The sequence below is a fragment of the Armigeres subalbatus genome, unplaced genomic scaffold, assembly GCF_024139115.2.
Source record: "Armigeres subalbatus isolate Guangzhou_Male unplaced genomic scaffold, GZ_Asu_2 Contig937, whole genome shotgun sequence".
Taxonomy (NCBI): domain Eukaryota; kingdom Metazoa; phylum Arthropoda; class Insecta; order Diptera; family Culicidae; genus Armigeres; species Armigeres subalbatus.
In genome coordinates, this window is record NW_026943741.1 from 1,888,522 (window position 1) to 1,914,575 (window position 26,054).

Genomic DNA, 26,054 nt, shown 5'->3' on the forward strand with positions numbered 1-26,054 from the left:
GAAAATAAGAATGATTACAATAAAATTAAGGCTTCTGAATGGTTCTGTGATGTAATAATCTTATATTGCATTATGGTTATACGCCAGCAATGAAAATTAGTGTTCAATTTAAAATGCCATTTTCTCATTTGTCGTTTTTTGAATTTGGTACAAGCATGCGTAGAACGGGCAGCAGGGACTATGTCCAAGGGCTTGACGATCCCTCCCCAGGCCATCTGCGAGTTGTGGGGCTTGCCTAGGATGTGGTGGGGTTTGACAGTGGGCCCTGTTAAACCTCTATAAAAAGCTGCATGTATCCGCAAGTAGGCCCCACCAAAGCGACCGTGTGCCGCTCAAAGCGCACAAGCCCAAGTCCTGGTGTTAGGTGGGACGCTGAACAGCCCTGACACGGCGGCCCTCCGACGAGACAGGAGGTTTGCGCAGGCCCAATAAGCCGCCTAGAAAACCAATCATTACGAACAATATAAGAGATAATGCGACTCGATATAATCGGCAAAGACCTAGGCGACGAATACAGGATCACGATTGGAAGCTTGGAACATGGAATTGCAAGTCGCTAGGTTTCGCAGGTTGCGACAGGATGATCTACGATGAATTACATCCCCGCAACTTCGACGTCGTGGCGCTGCAGGAGATTTGCTGGACAGGACAGAAAGTGTGGAAAAGCGGGCATCGAGCGGCTACCTTCTACCAAAGCTGTGGCACCACCAACGAGCTGGGAACCGGCTTCATAGTGCTGGGTAAGATGCGCCAACGCGTGATTGAGTGGCAGCCAATCAACGCAAGGATGTGCAAGCTGAGGATTAAAGGCCGTTTCTTCAACTATAGCATCATCAACGTGCACTGCCCACCCGAAGGGAGACCCGACGTCGAGAAAGAAGCGTTCTACGCACAGCTGGAGCAGACATACGATGGATGCCCACTGCGGGACGTCAAAATCGTCATCGGTGACATGAACGCACAGGTAGGAAGGGAGGAAATGTATAGACCGGTCATCGGACCGGATAGTCTGCACACCGTATCGAATGACAACGGCCAACGATGCATAAACTTCGCAGCCTCCCGCGGAATGGTAGTCCGAAGCACCTTCTTTCCCCGCAAAAATATCCACAAGGCCACATGGAGATCACCTAACCAAGAAACGGAAAACCAAATCGACCACGTTCTAATCGACGGTAAATTCTTCTCCGACATCACGAACGTCCGCACTTACCGCAGTGCGAATATTGAATCCGACCACTACCTCGTTGCAGTATGCCTGCGCTCAAAACTCTTGACGGTGTACAACACGCGTCGAAGTCGGACGCCGCGGCTTAACATTGGGCGGCTACAAGACGGTAGACTAGCCCAAGGATACGCGCAGCAGCTGGAAGTGGCACTTCCAATGGAAGAGCAACTAGGCGAATGTGAGCAGTTAGTGGAAGAGAAGAATGCAGCATGGGCGAGATTGCTGCAACACCGCACGAGGGCGAACGAGGCACGATATAAACGGGCGCGGAACAGACAAAACTCGATTTTCCGGAGGAAAAAGCGCCAGCAGGAAGATCGAGACCGTGAAGAGACGGAGCAACTGTACCGCGCTAATAACACACGAAAGTTCTATGAGAAGTTAAACCGTTCACGTAAGAACCACGTGCCACAGCCTGATATGTGTAAGGACATAAACGGGAACCTTCTTACGAACGAGCGTGAGGTGATCCAAAGGTGGCGGCAGCACTACGAAGAACACCTGAATGGCGATGTGGCAGACGAAGATGGCGGTATGGTGATGGACCTGGGAGAACGCGCGCAGGACATAATCTTACCGGCTCCGAATCTCCAGGAAATCCAGGAGAAGATTGGCCGGCTGAAGAACAACAAAGCCCCTGGGGTTGACCAACTACCAGGAGAGCTATTTAAACACGGTGGTGAGGCACTGGCTAGAGCGCTGCACTGGGTCATTACCAAGATTTGGGAGGAGGAAGTTTTGCCGCAGGAGTGGATGGAAGGTGTCGTGTGTCCCATCTACAAAAAGGGCGATAAGCTGGATTGTAACAACTACCGCGCAATCACATTGCTGAACGCCGCCTACAAGGTACTCTCCCAAATTTTATGCCGTCGACTAGCACCAACTGCAAGGGAGTTCGTGGGGCAGTACCAGGCGGGTTTTATGGGCGAACGCTCCACCACGGACCAGGTGTTCGCCATTCGCCAAGTACTGCAGAAATGCCGCGAATACAACGTGCCCACACATCATCTATTCATCGACTTCAAAGCCGCATATGATACAATCGATCGGGACCAGCTATGGCAGCTAATGCACGAACACGGTTTTCCGGATAAACTGACACGGTTGATCAAAGCGACGTTGGATCGGGTGATGTGCGTAGTTCGAGTTTCAGGGGCATTCTCGAGCCCCTTCGAAACCCGCAGAGGGTTACGGCAAGGTGATGGTCTTTCGTGTCTGCTATTCAACATCGCTTTGGAAGGGGTAATACGAAGAGCAGGGATTAACACGAGTGGTACAATTTTCAATAAGTCCGTCCAGCTATTTGGTTTCGCCGACGACATAGATATTATGGCACGTAACTTTGAGAAGATGGAGGAAGCCTACATCAGACTGAAGAGGGAAGCTAAGCGGATCGGACTAGCCATCAACACGTCGAAGACGAAGTACATGATAGGAAGAGGTTCAAGAGAAGACAATGTGAGCCACCCACCGCGAGTTTGCATCGGTGGTGACGAAATCGAGGTGGTAGAAGAATTTGTGTACTTGGGCTCACTGGTGACTGCCGAAAATGACACCAGCAGACAAATTCGGAGGCGCATAGTGGCTGGAAATCGTACGTACTTTGGACTCCGCGAGACGCTCCGATCGAATAGAGTTCGCCGCCGTACCAAACTGACAATCTACAAAACGCTCATTAGACCGGTAGTCCTCTACGGACACGAGACCTGGACGATGCTCGTGGAGGATCAACGCGCACTGGGAGTTTTTGAAAGGAAAGTGCTGCGTACCATCTATGGTGGGGTGCAGATGGCGGACGGTACGTGGAGGAGGCGAATGAACCACGAGTTGCATGAACTGCTGGGAGAACCATCCATCGTTCACACCGCGAAAATCGGACGACTGCGGTGGGCCGGGCACGTAGCCAGAATGTCGGACAGTAACCCGGTGAAAATGGTTCTCGACAACGATCCGACGGGCACAAGAAGGCGAGGTGCGCAGCGGGCAAGGTGGATCGATCAGGTGGAAGATGACTTGCGGACCCTCCGTAGACTGCGTGGTTGGTGACGTGTAGCCATGGACCGAGCCGAATGGAGAAGACTCTTATATACCGCATAGGCCACTTCGGCCTTAGTCTGAATAAATAATAATAATAATGCGTAGAACGGCAGTGCATGCAATAGAGTGACCAAGAAACCAAATTATAATTTTCTTTCGTTGTTAAATAAATTTAAAAAACAATTAAATTTAGTTCAACAATTCTATTCTCCATGTCGCTCATTAACTCTACAGTACGCTTTACCCAGCATTTGCCGTGCCCCTTCAAAGGGACGCGGTCAAAACACGAAGGAACAAAAAAATACGCATGTTCGATATTAAAACAATGTGGAATTTGGAAATGTAATTTTAAGTCACTCATAGGAAAGAAACTTTTCCAATTCTGAACAAGTGAAATTAACAAAAAAATAGTCAAAGTACCCTGTCTAAAGCCGGTTTGGTGAATTAGAATGCTAAGAAAAAATGCGGGAACTGTTCCGTTTTCCATCTCACTGAACATATATTCATCTCATCGCAAAACAAAGAAACACCGCACAAATCTCGACGCTTCTTTTTGCTAACACGCGTGTTTACTAGTGAAAAAAAAATCACAAAAATAAGAAACAAACCAAATTCCTTTTTATTGCTTTGTTTTTGATTAGATGGAAATAGGAGCTATGGGATAAAGTACCGAACCGTTTCCCTAATTTTAGGAAAAAAATTAAGAAAGACAAAATTTAATACAAAAAGTGTAATATAGTGGGTAAATGATTTCTCGTGTTCCTATTAGTTCATAATGTGCACTTTGCCATTATAACTGAAACATATTTAAAACCTGGACTCTACATTAAAAGAGATCCAAATTACTATATTTTTCAAAATGATCGTCTTGGCAGCGCTTGTGGCGGGATCGTCATTGTCATTAATAGACGTATCAAACATAAATTATATTCTTCGTTTGAAACCAAAGTTTTCGAAACCTTGGGTGTTTCTGTTGAAACAAATATTGGACAATCTTCTTTGATTACGCCTACCTGTCTTTCTAGTGCAATGGGCAGCAAAGGAATTTGTTGAGAGCTGATCTTCAAATTCTAACTCGCAACAAATCCAAATTTTTCATAATTGGTGACTTCAATGCATCTACCATTTTTCTCAAAGATGATTCCTTCCTATTAAAATCCTTGAAAAAGCCATGGGCTGGAAAGGGTTAACAACGAACTAAGATTCATCCAAGTAGAGAAAAATCAGTAAATGGATTTGGTAATGTTAAGGCTCAAGAAGTTTTCTGATTGATTTACCAACGGCGGTGTATTATCTGTCTCTTTCCGTCCTTCTAAAAATTGTGATTGTGTAGTGCAACACCGAGAAATACCACAAACACTCATTCACAAAATAAGGATTTATATACAATTTTTAGTCCCCCTTCAACATCATGGAATAATTTTCTCAATAAGTTTGTTTAATAGGCCTGTTGGTGTTTTATTCTTACAATTTTTTTTTTTTTTGTGAAGGTTTACTGGCGGGACTCTGAATAGAGTAGAAACCTCTGCACCAGGCCTGTGATGATACCGTTGCATAATTCCGTTCGAAGCAGTTTGCCAGCCGTACACGGAACATGTCGTCCAAGAAGACGCTGTTGCAACTGAATCAGAGGGTATTACGTTCATAGATAGTAAGAGAGGTCTCATGCTAACTAACATCGTAATCGTTTAAAGTCATTTTTGTCATTTTCTTGTCAGAGTCACATTATTTAGCCAGTTTTTATGCTATTTAGACGTCTATTGTCATTGTACGCGTTCAAAATCAACCGAAGCAGTTTATCCGACTCACATGGAACATGCTGCCCAATGCTTCATCGTAGAAACTGAGACGGAAGTTTTTATCAGATATAAGAAAGTGTTCAATTCTGATTTATAAAAATGACAAGCTAATAACTTTTGAAGCAGCTTTCCAGCCGTACAAGGATCATGTCGTCCATTAAGACACTGTTGAACTGGCTCAAAAGACATTTTATTTACAACTTCAATAGATATTCTCTCCCATTATCTCATTCTTAATTATATAAATTGATGTGTACGATGTAATTTTTGTCTTTATGGTCAGAAGGTATGGGTTCCTCGAATTACTTTGTTTACCTAAGTTATTGGTTCTTCATGGTTTTTGTTCCGTTTCAATACTACCAAACACAATGTAAGTTACGTCTTGTAAAAAGTGGAAACTGTTCGTGCATTTGGTCTATTTTAGTGTTATTCCTTTGTCAAGGTAGTCTAAGACTATTATTATGTTCTAAGTTTCTAAACTGTCAATATCTATAATGTACTAATGATCAGCTATGAGTCAGCTATAGGATTCACTTTTCGGTGGCAAAGTAAAGCTTCATCACGCCTATTCCCTACTATTAGTAAAAATTATCGAGAATGAAGCCGTCATAAGATTGTTCATATACCATCATTATAATGTGTGGTATTTTTTATTATTGCTCTTCGAAGTGAGGCATAACAAAATAAAACTGGCACCACGTTCCTAGTTTTGAAAAAACTTATACTCATTGAATCCAAGAGTCGATCCCGTACGAATGTCTTGAATACGTTGTTTTTCAATAAATGCCTAGCTAGCTAAGTATAAGCGTGGCTACGACTCATCGTAACAGGGAACGCATCAGAAAAGTATTGCCGAAAAGAAGAGAACTCACATCATTATCACTGATGAAAAAGGCCTCTGCCTGACTGCACTACCATTCAAGGCTCCAAGACACGATGTCCGTTGGATTACATGCATATGCCGTAAATTGGTGCGTCAATGCCAGATATGTAACGCGGCACCGAACAAAAATAGTCAACATGTGATACCACCACGACAGGATATGTCTTTGGTTGCCATATCAGTGCTAATGGCGTAAGCCGACCCACCGCGGCAAGGTAACATATCCGAGGGGAAGGAATTTTCTCAATAAGTTTGTTTAATAGGCCTGTTGGTGTTTTATTCTTTCAATTGTAGCTTTATTATCAATCAGCCTTTCGCTTTTCGGCTTCGTTCGAAATATAGGAGCTGTTAATAATACTTATTAATACAAGACTTGATTTTTCGCATTATTTTCTCAATGAGATGATTATTAAATATATACAGGCATTCGTGTCACAGCAGAAAAATGTTAAAAATACAAATAATATTTGCTATTAGATATACATCTTATGTGGAGGAGTTACGTGGATTTTGCTGAGGCGCCATCCATGAGTTACATAAAACCAAAGAATTGGAAAGAGGTTCACAGGAACGTAATGGCTCATTAGAAGGAAATATAAATTTCACATAAAAAAGTATTCAGGGGGAAAGGAGTTGGAAATTCGTATGTTCAGCGTTACATAACAAATGGATGCTGACTGATGAGTGCGTCAGTACGCGGTTAGAATCGCTTCGCTTTCGCGGTCGGCTTCGGCTTGTTGTGCAGCATGGTGGCGCACTTCGGAATGTGTCGTTCAGCAGCGGTCTGATTGAAACGGCGCGAACAGTGCGGACACTGGATGTAGTCCGGGTTCTCCGATGGCGGTGGCGGTGGCAAATCTGAAAGCTTTCCGCCCTTGGCCAAGTGGGCTTGCATTTCCTTGGCCGCACGGATGGCCTGGATGAATTCCTCGTGCTTGCGGCGCCAGTCGCTCTTACGACGACTGTCTGCAGTTGCGCCAGTTGCCTTGGTAGTAGTTGACATTCCGGAAATGGATTTCTTACTCGCCCCTGCTCCAACCTTTTTCTTGGACAGCACGTATTTTTCCGCTTCGGTTCCCAGCACTCGGTGCTTAGTGGTGTCGAACACCTTCCTTTTCTTGTTTTTAGTTTTTTGGCAAATCTCCCGGTGCTTTCCAATACGATCTTCAGCAAAGTTCCGTCCACAGATAGTGCATCGCTCTAGTCCATCCGGCACGGGTTCCTCTTTTAAGGATCGATTAGAGGCTGCGGATGTTGTTGATACGACTGATGAAGCGGTCGATGGTTTCCGACTTGGCCTGGCAAGGGGTTTGCCAGTTGAGGTCCGAGATGCAGAAGACTGCGAGAGCATGATACGAAAAATTTGATCAGAAATGACATTGACTGGAATCAAGGCCTGCTACAATAGGGGTACTTACTTTGGAGGAGTTTGCTGACGAAGGGCTGCTTGATGATTGTGCTGGAGCTGGTGCTGAAGAACTCGCCATAGCCGGTGACTTTTTGGGCACAGACTTCGTCGCACTGCTACTGGCTTTAGCAGTTACAGTGGGGGTCGTTGTGGGTGTTCTCCCTGGAACGGGCTTCAGTTTGAGACTATTGACGTTCTGGTGGTGGCCATTGAGTTTTCCCACATTCGGAAGCTTGCGGGGAATGGGCGTTGGTGTCAGAGTGATGTCTTCGTCGAATGAAATAGTATCTGTAAGGCAGATGTAGATGGTATTTCAATAATTATGTACTTAAATGAAACAGGCAATACTGTTTTCCCCCACTAGGTGTTCAATTTTACAATGCACTTTTTGTGTAATGCATGGTGATGGACAGACTTAATTTTTTTTACCGGGATCTCAGCAAAATGTTGAACTAGCCGTGCCCCAGCAAACATGTTTTTTGCCGAGATTTCTGTCAAAAATGCTGATAATTAGCTAATAATTTGCCGAAAATCAGCTAACAAACGCTATTTTTGCCGGAATATCAGTTATTTATTTTGCTGGCGCACGGCTGTGCGGATTTTTGCCGAGCTGCAGAAATAAAAACTGAGTGTGTACACGTGTGGAACACTATTGATAAATGTCATAAACGTCTAGTCAGTAGTATAGTATAGTACGCAGATTTCATCTCAATCGCGGAACAAAATTCAGACGATCCCATAATTTTCAAATTTAATATTCAACAACCGTTGTAGTAGCAATAAATCTCGGACAACATCATTCTCGTGTTCTGCCTATCAGAAAATTGACGCAAATTGTCACAGCCAATCATGCGACGGTGAACGAGCTGAGTACCCACCAGAAAAATAGACCTACAGTTAAACCTCCATGAGTCGATGTTCTATGACTCGATATCGACTCATGGAAGCAAATTATGCCATAATAAAAAATATTTTCTGGGCTACTGTGATGGTCCCTTCAAACAGCTTCCCGAGGATTTTCTATTCCACATCTCGATATTTCCATGAGTCGATGGTCCCTTCAATATCGACTCATGGAGGTTTGACTGTATATAGAAGAGCGAGAAGGAGATTTTATACCAATCAACTTTCCCTTATCGAACGAAGACTACTGTACCGGGAAAAGTGACGTTGAGTGGAATCCTTTTCAATTATTCACCAAAGTAGGCCGTTGCACAGTGATGTCTCGAGACGGTAGAATTAGAACAAATCATGGGCAGAATCTTTTCTATGTTGGGAGCTTGGTGTAATATTTCAACTATGTATGTTCCTAAAAATTTTTATTGAAATTGGATGAAAATTTTGCTTTATTCGACTGCTTTAAAAATATATAAGAATGCTCTAAGAACGAGATGAAGGCTTCATGTGCCTGTTATTGCATGAACTTGATTCTACGGTTGTTGTGCTCATGGATTCGAGTGCTGCTAATGTGTTCATAATAGAATGAAGGCTCTCCAAAATCTAAGTGGTTTCATCGCCGTGACGGCGACAACTAGTCGCGGCGACTCTTTCGCTGGGCCGCTGCATGCATTGTTTCATTTACGCTTCCATACCAACGGAAACAGAATCGCAGTCATAAAGTGACGGCGAAACTCGCGTCGCGTGGAACCTTAAAACCATCCCTGCACTCAACTGTATTTGGGGATTTGTATTTGGCGAACAATCACCATGCGTCTCCACTGACTGGACCGGACTGCATGGCTAATGTTCAAAATTAAGTCTCGGAAAATAAGGGCTGCATTGTGCATTTCGATTTGTCAGCACTTTTGCCGATCACTAACAGTCGTAGATCGTTTCGAATTGAGTTGCGTAATGCCACCCCAGAACAAGGCATGTAAGAACACAGAAACCTTGTTAACAACTATGGCTTTGCAAGAAAAAGAAGTAGGGTGGGTGTACCAATTGACGCCATACATAAGAACAACTATTTTTTAAAAAATAAGTAAAAGGCATGTGGGTGGACTTTATATATCAAGCGAAAGGTTTTGCTTTCTGTTCCTTAGAACAGCTCTGAAAACCACAATAAAATTGGTGTTAATCCTCAAAATTGATTGATCCATAATAGGAACGCATGCACCAGTTGTGGCACTATTCTTAATTTTGGTTCCTTATTTGGCAAATCCCATTGTTTTCTTATGGGATTGGCCAAATAGGGACCACTAGTGCGACAACTGGTGCAAAGGACGTCAAAAAATAAGCAAAATCAATTTTTACAATTATGTTTTTGTTGTTTTGGAGGAGATCAAAGGTTTTATCGTATCATATGAATATGCTTTATCGATATGAACTTGGTTTGCGGTGATTTGATTGGTAATTTGGCATATAAAGCACTAGTGCGACAACTGGTGCTATAGCCACAACTGGTACATCTAGCCTAGCAAAATGACGCGCATTCGAAAAATTAGCACGGTAAAGGATAGGAAGAAAATTTAAAAGACTTCTGATAAATTCTAGAAATAATTCATTCAAAAACGCTCATCAGTACGTTGTAAATTTTTAATACTGTAAATAGAACGAAACATCAAAAATATAATTTTGAAATCTAAATTACACGTCCATTCCCTAGTAACATTTTTGTTTTATGTTGATTTTATAACGCTCTTGAAGAGTAAATTAAGGTCTTCAAGAGCGTTATAAAACTTTAAATGTTACTTGGGTTACGCAGTGCATAAGAATTAAATTAACTCTAGAACTTTTGAGAAGTGTTTTAAAATTTTCTTCCTTTCCTTCCTCATGCTAATCTTTCGAATGCTCGAAATAATTTCGCTCCGAAATGCGTTAAACACTACAAATACCGTGATAAAATAACTAACGCAGACTACCGTTATTAGAAAATCATAAAAACTTTTTCAAACAGCTGTATCGCAGGCGTCGTCTTGGTGAGTTATGTTTCTAGGATGCGCACTTTTTCTCTAGAGGGGCTTGTGAAATATAGTAAATTTCGATTTGCTTGACATACTACAGTACTAAGCTTTAAAGGTTTAACAAGTCTTATAACACTAGTTTAGTATTGACAATACTATTTTTTTAAACAGTTTTTTTTATTCCTTCATTTATTTAGTAGGCACTCCGTGTGTAACGGCCATTCGGTCCGTTACAGAGTTGTAAATATTTTGTATAATTTAATAATTGAAATATAGAAAGTAGTTTAATTAATAGTTTTTGTAAATAGTTTCACAAATTTATTAAAGATTAGCAGTCCGTTGTACCGCGTTTCAAAAGCTCTTTTATTCTCTCACGCTCGCAGAACGGTCAGAACGTTCTAGATCAACGTGCCTACCATGTGGCGAGCGCGTGTGATTACGTCACGGGTCGGGTAGTGACCATCCACCTGGGGAAAATCCCAACAAAGCCTCTTTGATAATTTTCGGGAAAGATCGGCAGGCAAAGTAGGCTGCGATCCGAATGGATTAATTGCTTCCTGCACTTCGATCGTTAGGAGGGTGAAATGCGATCTAGGGACTTCGTGAGGTCGAAACCGAAGGCTAAGAATTAGGACAATCTTACATTTAATCTGAGGATTCTTGACTGTGACTCGTTCACTTTGATCTGGATTGTGGAAGAGGCAGGAGTTGTCCGATTTAGTTTCGCGTCGTGAGGTGATTTGTAAGGTAGAGCAATAGTGACATGGAGGCCCTTTGAACTTACTAATTCAAGTTAAAACTTCTCTCTCATAGCTAAAGTAAGTCGATCGAACTATCGTGCGATCAATCAAACGTGCTAGCAGTAGGTAGTGTGCGAGTGTGGAGCGTAAAACAGGTAAATCACGTGCTATATAATGTGCTTCTTAGTGTGATGGTAATAGCGTGGAAACACGTTTCTTTCCCAGAGTTGTGGCAAGTGTGCCGGAGACCCGTCACCTCACAGGTTTTAGCCAGCGACTACTCCTGACCCCACCTTGCAGCTTCAAAGTTTCCCGGCGGTCCACTTTGCCGGAAGGGGCCGCGATCGACATTTTCGCGCCCAGGCAGGGCGAAGGCAAAGCAAGTCAGCAGCAACAGCAACCGTTTTCCCGCTGTCGGTGACGACCGAGAGCGCAGCAGCAGCAAAGTCCACATCTCGTTGGCGAGGCGCCGTCGGCGCATGAAATAATTTCGTAGCGTAGTAGAAGAAGGAACCGCAGCAGAGCGCGCACCGCGACCGCGGTGTAAGAGACCGGCATCGTTTAGATGAGCCGTGGGTAAGCGTCACCCTCTCCGTCAAGTAAGCACATGGCAAGCGTCGCCATCTCCGTCCGTGGAGCACGTGCGTAGGCGTCGTCCGCTCATCAGGCCGCCTGCGGCACCGCACCGTTCTTCGACCGGTCAACAGCATCGTCCAGCAAGCGACCGATAGCAGCGTCCCCGTCGTGGAGTACAACGGCAACAATAATACAGATGGTCCGTGAGTAGAACAAACGCATGCATGCAAATTAAATCGCCCAAGCAAGCTTGGTGAAGAATCGTTTGGTTTTGCCTGCTCCCAATTTTGGTTGGTGATGCGTGGCGTGAGAGGCTCTTTCTTTGTTAGCCGATCACATAATGTGAATGCCCACACCGCACAATTAAGCACGTGATAGGAGGTAGTTAGATTGCGATAGAACGATAGTGGAAGATAAAGAGAAGCGAACAGAATTAGAGCAGAAGAGAGAGAGAGTTTTTGAATTAATGATTGTAGGCCTACGAAATAAATCGATGTCAATGAATTGAAATCTGAAAGCATTGTGTTATTGTCGAGTTCTAATAAATGCAATAGGGTACCACAGACAAACCGACTTGATTGGTGAAAGGAAACGAGAAAAGGTAATGTAGAGGAGGTTTTCATGTCACTCGGTATCGTTTTTCAGTAGTCTTTTTTTTGGGATTCTTTTACTGGGGAGGTTGGCCCTGAATCCAACCAACGGACACTCTCAATTTTTCCAGATCTGATCGGGGTGAGCTGTTCATAGCCAACCGATGATGATAGCGACTGTAAGCGGATATTCTGCCTTCAACTAGATTGTTTTTGCTCTTCTTAATGATCGAGCGTGTTTTGAGGGGGAGTATTTTTTCTTTGGAATCCCTATAGCCTGTCGATCTTCGCGCTTTCCTTCCATTATTGGAAAATAATAACCCTTTCCCCTGAAAGGTCTTAGGCCGGGCAACCCTAGAACAGGTGGATGGTCTCCATTAGGAGTGGCGCTTAAACCATCCGCTAATCCTTTCGGAAGGCGCGGACGGATCATACGGTTATACGTGTTCGTGTGGGAATCGAACCCATGGCCATCCGTTTATAAAGCGGACGTGTAGCCGACTAAGCCACGTGACAATACTATGTGTGAACAATATGTTTCTTCTGAACATCCCTAGCGACCTTTACGAGGCCTATATGTAAGCTGATGAAAGACGATACGCAAAGTTTGACGAAGAAATCTACGAAATGCCAATGGAAACCCGTCATGTCCATGCTAGTCCCTACAGCTCACGCGAATGATTTGCAACTCGCTTATGCCCAAATCAGATGTTCTAGGTTCTCCAAACTGTTCTGGAGATTGGATCAAATGGTTTACCAAGTCAACTGGACTCGATACAAATCTGACAGCAACCAGTCTTGTCCGTACAGCTGGGCCTTCGCGCATACTTTACATTGCAGTTATACCCAAACCAGATGTTCTAGGTTCTCCAAATTGTTCTGGAGTTTGGATCAATTGGTCTACCAGGTCAACTACGCCTGAACACAAAGCCGACAACAACCAGTCATGTCCATACAAATCACTAGAGCCCACGCGTATGATGTTCTACTCAGTTATACCCAAAACAGACTTTCTTCAGACAAATTGCTCTGGAGTTTGGATCCAATGGTTTACCAGGTCAACTGGAGTCGATTCAAATCTGACAGCAACCAGTCATGTCCATACAGATTTTGCGTGCCCCCGCGTATACTTTACATATCAGTTGTACCTAGACCAGATGTTTTAGATGTGATGTCATACTCGGTTATACCCAAACCAGACATTTTGGATACTGAAGTTTGGATCAATTGGTTCTGAAGTTTGGATCAATTGGTTTACAAGGTTAACTGATCTCGGTATACATGTGACAGCAACTAGTCCTGTCCACACAGCTCCATTCGGCCTTGGTGTATATTGTCCAACTCAGTTATACCCAAATCAGATGTTCTATGTTCTCCAAACTGTTCTGGAGTTTGGATCGATTGGTCTATCAGGTCAACTGACCTCGATATAAATCTGATAGCATTTAGGTATGTCCATATAGCTCCCTTGGACCTCCGCATATATTTTGCAACTTACTAGTTATACCCGACCCAGATGTTATTATTTATTTTCACCGTCTTCAGCTTAAGCTGCACAGACTCATATTCTTATAACTATTGTAATTGCCTTATGCTATTTTTAAAACGGTCTCTACTGATATTGAAACATCGTTGAGCATAATTAAACTATTTTTAACGGGTGATTTTGTCCAACTACAGTGCGATGCCGATTTGTATAAAATAGGGGACGTTGGCGGGAACGACGTGCTGGAACATAGAAGTTCGCCTGACGTAGTAGATCTGTGCAGTCTTTCCGGTTGTCAATTATATCGAAGGCGAACATCCTTTGAAGATCGACGTTGGCGTAAGGTCTCAAGCTTTATTAACTGACCAGAACGTTGGACTCTTTCGTTGATGTTGAATCTCCAAACTGTTCTTGCTTCAGGCTAATTGGCCTTCTAGGTGAGCTACGCTCAATATAAAACCGATAACAGCAAATCACGTCCATACAAGTCTCTAGAGACCATGCGTATGATATTCCACTCAGTTATACCTAAACCAGATGTTTTCTTGTTTTGGAGTTTGTATCAATTGGTCTACCAGGTCTACTGTACTCTTTATTCTTTATTATTTCTTAATTCAACGGACTAGTATTAGTCTAATTGAATAATTCTAATTCTAATAAAAATAAACTTCACAACTTTTGCACTGGCAGTATCTAACATCACTAAACAGTTAAAATTACTCACAACTTCAAAACACAACATAAAATTAGACGCTATCTTTTCATTACATATAATAAGAAAAACAACAGTATAAGTGATCGATACAAAAATATAGCAAATTATCTATCATCTGTTTTCCAGGTACATTGTCTCTGCCTAAACTCACGAGATTTAACATTTCTTGGGCACGTAGACGGCATCATAGCAATTGATTTCCATTTCCGATTCAATACAATTTTGAATGAGATATAATCTAGAGAGCTGGTATCGACCCATGGCGGTACTAATTTCCTAATACTTTTGCATTCAGTATCACAGGCAGCCAGACATCTAGATACCATCACTTGAACGTCGTCTTCAGAGACACTGCTGTCGACATTTGTAAGCAACAATGCGAAACTATCATTAGCACTATTTGATACTCTCCCAGAATCATCCAGAGCTGTTTGATCTGATAAACCAGATGTAAACGGATCACTACAAACGATTTGATTTGGAGTAGAGTGTTTCATAACAGTATCCAAGTTGCATTCTCCATTTGAAGAGAGCATAGACATTATTGAATCAACTTTTGCCTTGAGCTCAATAATGTCATCATGAAGTACGCATTTCGGACCCACAGATTTTTGAACGTTTGCGTTTGATACGTTTCTCTCCTTTTTCTCATTCCTCCACTGTACGAACTCAGTAAAACAATCATCACACAACCAAAAGCTGTTTCTTTCTGTACGGCGGCGACACAGCAGCAAGTTGTTCTTTGTTCAACCCAACACAAGTAGCGTGGTAAACTTCGGCGCACGTTCCATTACAATAGATGTGAGGCTGTTCTTTCGTTATGACGGGATGGTGGCACTTTTTGCAATCCATAGCGATCTTGAAGCAACTATATTTTCTAGCTTTTACACGATACGGCTGCCAGAAATCACGAGTTTCAACTAAAATCGTTTTTTTTTTTGCGATTTCAAATTACAAAATCAACAAAAAATACAAGTCAGACTGAAGCGTAAAATAGAGGTGTTGGGGCGATGGGGCAGTTTATCGGACACAGTGCTTTCAACAACACGTTTATCATAGCTTTATGTTGTGTAGCGTGGTACTGCTGTTGTTATTGTTCATATTCATGAGGGCAATTTCGTTTAGCTCGGCATCGATTGCGGTGTGCTGTTGCTGCTGGTTAAAAGGATTGAAGAACCGGTGATGGTTGTTCTGGTACTCGATGCAAATCTGCCAGTAATCAGTCATCTCCATACATCTCCTTACAACCTACGCGTATGACCAGCTGTTCCCCCAACTTTTCTAGACCTCGAATAAATTGGTCCACCGGGAAACTGACTACAACCAATCATGTCGTTAAAAGCCCATAAAACTCATTTGAATAACTAGTCAAGTCGAGTCACTACTAGACACTGAAGACGGCCTTACTGTTGAGGTCGAAATACGTATCTGCTAAAGGTACAATAAAGTAGTGGAATTAAATGGAGTAGTACAAACTCGTTTTTTGACAAGTGAATTCATTCCACTAAAAGCTTAAAATAATTTTCTTATCAAGATTCCACTCAGTTTTTGTCAAATCCGATGTTTTTGGCTATACACATAACTCTGGAGTTCAGATCTTTCTCCGAGTCTTTGTACATATGCTAACTATGCAGATGAGCTGCACTTGGTTCTCAAATTTGTTGTGAAGTGGAAATCAAATAGTTTACCGGGCGCGTCAGCTGAGGAGATATAACTTCTGCAGAAGATAAAAACGGACAGGAATCCAGTGGTCCTTCGGCCGCCTGTTAAACCTCCGGTTCCTATCACACCGCAACGCAAGTCTAACACGGTCATGGAAATAGAATAAACGGTTCTTTTCAAGCCAAAAAAAGGAGCCGCCCGCAGTATCTACAAAGGCTGATATCTGCTCTGCTCGTTTGAGGAACCATGGTGAAATTTCTGTCAGGTGTGAGTCGAGAGAACACGAGTTGAAGCTAGCCAGCGCTGCCTCTGAAGTTTTCAAGACAAAGTACGACGTTGAAATACAAAAACCGTTAAGACCAAGAATCATGATGATTGGTTTTTGTAAGGATATTAATGCGGACGAGCTAATCCGAATGAGCAAAAACGGCGCGCGATCCATGCCAGCTACATTGGAGACCGATGCCCGTGGATTTGAAGATCTCATCAACAGACAACGAGTTGTGGTTGAGAACGCTGTAGAGTGATCGAAGCAACTGATGTCATGCGTTGCTTCAATTGTTCCGAGTACGGACACAAAGCTGTTCATTGCAAGAAAACCGCATGCTGTCCGAAATGTGCTGAGGCCATCAAGTTAGTGAATGTGATTCTGGTTTCGTAAAATGTATCAATTGCCACCTGCTGAATACTAGTCGCCTCACCATACGACGTGTGTCACTCTTCCTGGAGTATCGACTGTCCCATCTTTGTCAAGCGCCTCAAGTCCGCTTGCTAACGCATAGTTTTTTCAACATTGCAATCAGTTGAAACTGTTGACTTGACATCTGACTTCGCCACGCTTTACACCGACACGAACTGACAAACACATCACCGAGACGCATATCTGCCCGAAAATGGACACTAGGACACACAATTACCGCTAGTCGTGAGAATGACCCTTATCCGCTCATCTCAGTCGAGCCATTTCAGACTACGTTCAACAGTCGTCCCGGCCCTGTGTATGAATCAGGAGAGAGGGTCTTCCACCAACCATCCTCAGGCAAGTACACTCTTACTAGGATCGGCTCACTGCCTGACATCTCACGTGAATCCAGCCGCAGTGTGATTGGAGAACTTCAGGCCGCTCCGTATATCGTCCCAACCAGCAAGATTGCTGGCTACGATTCATCGCCTCTGCCAGTTACGCCAACCAGCGCTCGGCATTCTTCAAACCACATGATATCTGTTTACTACCAGAATGAGAGAGGGTTGCGCTTGCGCACAAAAAATAGTCAGCTTCGTTTGGCGTTATCCAGCTGCGACTCTGACGTGTTCATTTTCACGGAAATGTGGACATTTTTCCGTAATGATCGCAACGATTTAACCAGTCATCACTCACGAGGTGGTGGCGTTATGGTCGCAATCAGAACTTCACTGGAAAGTGAATCTGTATCGTATGCCAACTCGGTTGAACTGGAACAAATAGCAGTCCACATTAAGTCGAAGCCTCGTTCGCTTTTCGTTATCGCTGTATATCTTCCGCCAAACTCTAGTATACAGTTATACGTTGCTCATGGGAATGCTGTACGTTCCATAGCAGATAATTCCTCTGAGTTCTATTATACAATTACAATTCTATCGATTGGTGACTATAACCTTGGCGCTGGGATTTTGATGTCGATATCAACGGTTACGTCCCTTTCAACGTTTCCACTGACACCGAGCTGAGCTTCACGGAAGTAATGTTCACGAATGGCTTGAGGCAAATTAACCATGTTGTAAACATAAATGGAAGCCAACGTCTCCGCTACTGCCTATTGATATCCACCAGAAACCAATCATCGTACTTCTTGACGAGAATGTCATGCCAGCATTACCTTACGACGTAGACTGTTTTATATATTCGGCATGCGACTTTGATCTGAATAATTCTATTTTTGACAACATCGATTGGATACCATTTCTGCGGTCTGATACAGTGGATGGAATGCTATCGACCCTCTACGAACTTCTTTTTGAAGTTGTCAACACACACGATGCTCGGAAGAAGCGTGCCTCAAAGTCTGATTTTAATCAACCTTGGTGGACTCCTGAGCTACGTAACCTTCGCAACAATCTCCGCAAGCTGCGTAGCCGATACTTCGTAACAAAGAAACGTTTCTGACAGGGACAGATTTCGTGATGTTGAGCTGAAATATAAAACAATCCTTTCTGCTGCCCACGAAAACTATGTAGGGGAACTGTTCCATTTTCCATCTCTCTGAACATATATTCAAACAAAGAAATACAGCACCAATCTCGTCGCTTCTTTTTACAACAAGGTCACTGGTGAAAAAAATCACAAAAATAAGAAACAATCCAAACTCATTTTCATTGCTTTGTTTTTGATGGGATGGAAATAGGAGCTATGGGATGAAGTGCCGAACCGTTCCCCTACACAACGTTCAAGCTTCTGTGAAGGAAAATCCTTCCCGTTTCTGGAATCACATCAAAAAGAGGAAGTATGACAACGGCATCCCCAGTTTGGTGAAATTTAATGGAACTACTTCAGGAACAAGCAATGAAGCAGCCAACCTTTTTGCTGTCTACTTCAAAAGTGTTTTAGTAGAGCATCTCCTGTCCGTCGCTAGAATTGTTTTGATCAAATACCTTCCTACAACATCAGCTTGCCATGCTTTCAGTTTTGTCCTGATGAGATTCGAACAGCACATGTAAAGGTCCAGGAACAGACCATCTTTCTCCTGCATTTATAAAGAACTGCGCCGCTACGTTAGCGACCCCAATTGCTGCAGTGTTGAACCGCTCGCTCCAAAACAGAGTGTTGCCATTTGCTTGGAAAACCGCGTCCATAATACCGATCCATAAATCTGGAAGCCGAAATTGCGTCACCAGCTATCGGGGAATATTCATCCTCTGCTGTTTAAGCAAGGTTTTTCGAAAAGCCGATCCACACACGATTGTATAGAGCCGCTGCACCGATTATCTCGAGCTGCCAGCATGGATTTATGAAAAACCGCTCAACAACAACAAATTTGATGTGTTACGTGTCAACCATATCAAACCGTCAAAAGCGGTTCCAATTCGACTTGTTTACTTTTTGCATCCATAAGAAGCAAGCAAAAAGTTCAAGGGATGCCAGTATTATTTTCACGATTTCATGCATTTTCATACGTTGCCATTTCGACAGGTTTTCACTCCGCCGGTCTCTGGTTATAGGGTGGCTAGCATGGACATGACGGGTTTCCATTGGCATGGATTTCATAGATTTCTTCGTCAAAAATTGCGTATCGTTTTTCGTCAGCATAGAGGCCACTGGAGAGTCGCTAGGAATGTTGAGAAGAAGCATATTGTTTACACATAGTATTATCAATACTAAAATAGTGTTATAAGACTTTTTTGAACCTGTAAATTACGTACACTAATTACGTAAGCAATTTTTCTGGATTTTTCAGGATTTTTCAACCTCCCCTTCTCCCCATTTAAGATTTTTTCCATATGATTCATTTTTTATTTATATGGAGCGTAAGAAAATGACAAGCCCCACCTGCCCCATAAGTGCTTACGTAATTATTGTAAAGATAAAGATAAAGATAAAGATAAAGATAAAGATAAAGATAAAGATAAAGATAAAGATAAAGATAAAGATAAAGATAAAGATAAAGATAAAGATAAAGATAAAGATAAAGATAAAGATAAAGATAAAGATAAAGATAAAGATAAAGATAAAGATAAAGATAAAGATAAAGATAAAGATAAAGATAAAGATAAAGATAAAGATAAAGATAAAGATAAAGATAAAGATAAAGATAAAGATAAAGATAAAGATAAAGATAAAGATAAAGATAAAGATAAAGATAAAGATAAAGATAAAGATAAAGATAAAGATAAAGATAAAGAAAAAGATAAAGATAAAGATAAAGATAAAGATAAAGATAAAGATAAAGATAAAGATAAAGATAAAGATAAAGATAAAGATAAAGATAAAGATAAAGATAAAGATAAAGAAAAATAATAAAGAATAAAGATAAAGATAAAGATAAAGATAAAGATAAAGATAAAGATAAAGATAAAGATAAAGATAAAGATAAAGATAAAGATAAAGATAAAGATAAAGATAAAGATAAAGATAAAGATAAAGATAAAGATAAAGATAAAGATAAAGATAAAGATAAAGATAAAGATAAAGATAAAGATAATGATAAAGATAAAGATAAAGATAAAGATAAAGATAAAGATAAAGATAAAGATAAAGATAAAGATAAAGATAAAGATAAAGATAAAGATAAAGATAAAGATAAAGATAAAGATAAAAGTAAAGATAAAGATAAAGATAAAGATAAAGCTAAAGCTAAAGATAAAGAAAAGGAAAAGGATAAGGATAAAGATAAAGATAAAGATAAAGATAACGATAAAGAAAACGATAAAGATATCGATAAAGATAACGATAAAGATAACGATAAAGATAAGGATAAAGATAAAGATAAAGATAAAGATAAAGATAAAGATAAAGATAAAGATAAAGATAAAGATAAAGATAAAGATAAAGATAAAGATAAAGATAAAGATAAAGATAAAGATAAAGATAAAGATAAAGATAAAGATAAAGATAAAGATAAAGATAAATATGTTTTTTTTTTCTTTTTCGACCTTTTGTCCTCCGACCTTTTGACCTTCGACCTCTTGACACAGATTCGTTTGCACAAAAATCAATCATAAAAAATCAATGCACCATGTGTCTCCATCTGTTCGTATGTCTATTTCATGTCATATGACATAAATATACCTATCAGACATAAATATACCTATCAGATTTCCGAAATTTCTTGGTGTTTTTCACTATATTCACATAAAACATGTAGATGACTTGGAAAGCAACGAACCCCTAGGATAAAAATTTTCACAGTCATTCAACAAATGTCACTTTCCAGTAAATTTCCCGATACTTATGGTTTTTATTATCGACTAGTGTAATCATCGATAAATTATCAAGCACTTGAAAAACATGATAAATCAACGCCAGCTTTATCAGGATCATAACGACATCGAAACGTAATTATCGATGTTGGCGTTAAACTAATGACGAGACAAAGCATATTCAGTTTGGGGCTATGTAACTGGTTCCGAATTCCGATCGGGTCCAGTCTAATTGTGGAAAATCTCACTATGCGAGGCGGCCAGTCATGGGATGCAGTGCTGCAAAGGATTTTTTTTAAATATTAAAGCAGTTTTGATGTTTGATAATAAATTATTAACATGTAGACATTGAATTGAATGTGATACATCCTTCATTTTATAAACGACAATATGACATGATGTGACAGAGAAAAGGGTAAGGGATTCGTTTCCATTTTACCTGTTACGCACAGTGGCTCGATTGTGAAAATGCCACATGATGTTTAGGTTTTAAAATTTTCTCCATTCGATCAACACGAGGGGGATGAAGTTTAATTATTTTTCAAAAACCGTTCGCTTCATTTTACCATGGATTACGGTATTACACAAATTTTCTGACTTTTTTTTTACTTTAATTTTCCATCTATAACAACCACTGCGTTTCTCGTATCTGAATCGAAATCAAATTCCCACTTTTCCTGAAGTAGTAAAAGGCATACAGGTAGAGGCCAACCCCAAGTCAGCGCTTCCATTTTCCCCCTTCAGACTTGCCAAAATACATCGGAATCATCGCGACATTACGACCTGAAGGCATGAATGGAAATTAGATTTGATGGTGCAACAATACCGGTATGGAACGTAACCGACCGTGCTCAAAATTTGTATATCTACTCGGCAAATTGACATGACACGTGCGATTGTTTTCGTCTGCCATTAGCGTAAGTGGGGGAAACGGCATATTGTAGGTAATGGGTCCGAGACAAACCGCCCCGTCACTCAAAGTCTCGAGCCGGAGATTGACGTTCGAAGGATATCGATTGGGTATTTTTACCGTTATTTGTACAGGAAAAGGTTGGAAGGACGGCACTGTAATCGTGTTTGACACGTGTAATTACCTGGAAATTTCTCGTCATCCAATAGGTTCTCGTTGTCGTCGAAGGAAGCGGCTTTCAAGGTCTGGAAAATAAGATAATCGATATTTTTGCATCAGAATGTTAGATCTAGATAACGATAGTTTTATTCAATATTATTTTATTACTTGTTAATCGCATTGAAAATGAGTCAATTTATACCCAACGGACGAGTAGCAAATTTGAGGAAAAATGAAATATACAAAATAGAATATCAGAATTGCAAGAGAATCGATTTCTTGGGAATTACTGATATACTAAGACTTTAAATTTCTCTCTGAAAGTCAAATTACTCAAACTTGGTTCAAAGTTAGACAGAGCTAATAAAATCATTCCGTAGATTTTAAATCATAGAACTTTTACTTTGTGATGTTCCTTCACGTAAATTGAAATTCTATTTCATGTGTAGAAGGTACTTTGTTTACAGCATATTAATAGCTTTGAGCAAACATCATCTTGGTAAGCACCACAAAAGGGTTCACTCAAACAATCCGAAAATCGAGCCCGAAAATGCGATTCAACGCGTGATGTTAATCTTAAAAGTTTTCCCATTTACCCAACAGACCCATTTCCTTCCAGTTTGGTAGCCATGGTCGATAATTACATCGCCAAACTGGTCTTCAGGCTTTGATTTCCATCCTTAGCAGCCCACCGAACTCACCTCCACGTGGTTTCCATTTTCTTGCTGCTGTGGTCGTTGTTGCTGCATTGCGAGGCGCGCTTTCGTGTTGGCCGAAATCGGCGGGACACGTGTTTTGTTATTCAGACCTGCGGCCGTCCCCTTAGTCGGGTTACCGTTGGAAACGTTACTGCCGTTGACGGTGGGCTTCCCGGCTGGCTGCAGCTGCTGTTGCTGCTGTTGGATCGGCTGCAGCGGGTAACTTTTGTCGATTCCGGCTACCCGGTGGTGGCGGCGCTCGTCAAACATTTGTCGCACCTTGCCCGCTCCGAGCGACGCCGAGAGGTCACCCCCGGCACCGGCGGTGCCCGTTGAGGTTGTGGAGGAGGTCGTTGTAGTCGAGTACGCGCTAATGGTCGAGGTACGGACGGTGTTACTACTGCCGTTACTTCCGGCGGTGTGATGTTGCGCTGCTACCGAGGCGGCCGTGGCTTTCGTGGTGGATATCATTTCCACCTTGCGTTGATCCCGTTCCTGTTGTTGGCGCTGTTGGAAGCGCATCTGAAAGGGGGACAGATACGAAAAAAGAGTTATAAACTTTAGATTTAAGCATGAGTGGAAATGTCGGAATAGTTTTAAAGAATGCATGGAGCCAAGTCTTACATTTAAAAAATGAAATAATTATTTGTCAATTACAAAACAAAGTATGATCAACTATTGTAGACTTATCTAACAGAAATGTTCCACTTCCAATTGTTTAAACTCAAATGACCAAGAAACTTTCCAAACCGTTTTGATTTATTCTCAATTCCCAGAAGAAACTCTCGTGCCTTTCGGATGCTGAGCTGCCTGTCCACATTGTGTTTGTATTTTCGCAGTTAACAATCAAAAGTTTTCAATCATGCCTTTTTCAGGATTTTAAATTTTTTGCGAGTGCGAGTGCCACGAATCCTTTAAGCCTTGATCTTAAATTGGAACAAAGACCAAACTTGCCAATCCAAAGACTTGAAATTATTATAATTTTGAATTGGGTTCCTAATGAATTAATTCAAATTTTTAAAAAATCTCTAAAAATATTTCAATTTTTCAGGTTCTGCAGCATGACTTTCCACTGATCCCGACGAGGACTCCGACAAGGGTCGAGTTCGTGATTGGTTGGCTGCCACTGAGTCCAACTAGAAGTACTACAAATCTGTCACCAGATTGAGGTTACATAGAGTCGCTGCAGTAACTAATGCACCGAATGAACTTGAAGGTTTTGGCGTTTAGAAGGTGTCGAAATTCATTTGAAATGTTCACGATGCATAAAATGTGATCGTTTCGTCCCATTCAAATGCCAATAACGAGTTCTTGTCGGAATTTCGGCCTATCTTCACCCACCTTCGCCTTATACCATTGATGGAATCGAATTGGACCGTGTCGCTACTATCCGAGATTTGGGAGTCGTAATGGATTCTAGACTGCGTTTCAGTGAGCACATTTGTATAATTAATGCTAAGGCTTGGGCAGTTCTCGGATTCATTCGTCGTAATGCATCGCAGTTTACAGACATACACGCTAAAAATGAACTACTCAAAATTGAGTCGAATCCGACTCATTTTCATTAAAAACGGGACAACTCAAAATTTGAGTAAAAGATACTACTTCAATAAAATGACGATTTCGCGAAAGTTAAGGCCAAGCTATCAATTTTTAATACGACAGATACGAATCAAGTTTATCTATCTATCTAAGTGCATTTTACGACAAACAGACTCCTAGTTTAAGTGCAATCGTCATTTTATTGAAGTAGTATCTTCTACTCAAATTTTGAGTTGTCCCGTTTTTAATGAAAATGAGTCGGATTCGACTCAATTTTGAGTAGTTCATTTTTAGCGTGTATATGCATTGGAGTCACTGTACTGCGCCCTCGTGCGTAGCATTCTTGAGTATGCTGCCCCTGTTTGGGATCCTTACCACACTTCGTAAGTCATTCATATTGAACGTATTCAAAGATCATTCATCCGTTTGGCACTTCGTCACTTACCGTGGAATGACCCGGCAAATTTACCAGACTATTCTGCTCGCTGTCAGCTGGTGGATCTTGAACTTTTGTCAAGAAGACGGTTGAAACTAAAAAGATTATTGGTCCACGACATCCTCAATACATAGATTGCTCGGATCTTCTCTCGGAGACCCAACTCATAACCCATAGTTGTAGGTTACGGCTCGCTTCTCTCATCGCTGTCCCCATGCACTCGATAAATTATGGGTATAACAGCCCTTTAAGTTCTTGTTAGCATTAGCATTAGCATTGAGCAATTCGGACAAAATCGTAGGTGGTACAAGTCTACAGACTATTGTATGAGAGTAGCATCTCTTTCATCCGTTACCCCACATATTGATTTGGGACTAATCACTATCTCTTAGATGGAAGCAATGTACCCTCCAATAGTCGAGATCTCTCCTGGCCACGTCCTTGCGAATGCTGAGGAAAGGGAAGGATGGTTAGTTGGACACCTACTTAAGAAAGATGCAGAGAACTCTACGACCTCTCATAGGTGCCATGGGAGGTTTTGGAATTGTGTGGGAGGTTATAGCAGTAGGAATCGTTTTGGTAGAACGTGAAACACAGAAAGAACTAAGATAGAAATACAAAGTAGGAACGCCTGGAAGCCTGGAATTGAACCCACGACCTCCTGCTTGTAAGGCAGAAGCGGTAGCCACTAGACCACCGGGCTCGTCTTAACAGCCCTTTAAGTTCTTGTTTTAGAAATTTCAACGTTGTATGTGATATGTTTGATTTTAATATTTCCAAGCATTGTTTTAAAACTAGGATTAGGAATGTAGTTTAATTTTAGTCTGTACGATAACATCGAAAACGATTCAATAAATAAATTTGAATAACTGTTGGAAATTGGATTAATTCCAGTCGGGATGCCTACAGGAATTCATTTGAATACTGATATTATTTTATTCTAATTTCGGTAGGAATTTGGAGTTTTTGGATGATTTTTTGTCGAAGATCGGATTTATTCCTGTCGGAATCAGGATGAGTTCCTGTCGCAATTCGGATGAATTCCTGACGGAATTGGGATGAATTCCTGTCGGAATTGGGAAGATTTCCTGGCGGAATTAAAATTAATTCCTGTCTGAATTCCGACAGAAATTCATTTGAATTCCGATAGGAATTTACTCCAATTTCGACAGGAACTCATCCGAATTCCGATTGGAATTCATCTGAATTCCGATAGGAATTCATCCGAATTCCGATACGAAATTCCAACAGGAGTTCATCCGAATTCCAACAGGAATTATTCCTAATTCCGACAGGAATTCTTCCTAATTCCGACAGGAATTCTTGATAATTCCGACAGGAATTAAACCCAATTTCGACTGGAATTTATATTAATTTCGGCAGGAATTC

At 41.4% G+C, this 26,054-nt stretch overlaps 1 protein-coding gene across 8 annotated transcripts in view; it reads right to left on the minus strand.

Annotated features, from left to right (window-relative positions):
* Nucleotides 1–6,222: 6,222 nt before the first annotated feature.
* Nucleotides 6,223–26,054, minus strand: part of LOC134204861 (zinc finger C2HC domain-containing protein 1C-like) — a 183,313-nt gene continuing 163,481 nt past the window's right edge. For all 8 annotated transcript variants that reach the window (XM_062679680.1, XM_062679672.1, XM_062679674.1 and 5 more), the window contains 4 exons: nucleotides 22,691–23,209; nucleotides 22,015–22,075; nucleotides 7,366–7,643; nucleotides 6,223–7,286 (listed from right to left, as the gene is read on the minus strand). In XM_062679680.1, coding sequence (XP_062535664.1) covers nucleotides 6,648–7,286; nucleotides 7,366–7,643; nucleotides 22,015–22,075; nucleotides 22,691–23,209 — 1,497 coding nt within the window. In that variant the 3' untranslated portion in view covers nucleotides 6,223–6,647. The remainder of the gene's footprint in view (nucleotides 7,287–7,365; nucleotides 7,644–22,014; nucleotides 22,076–22,690; nucleotides 23,210–26,054) is intronic.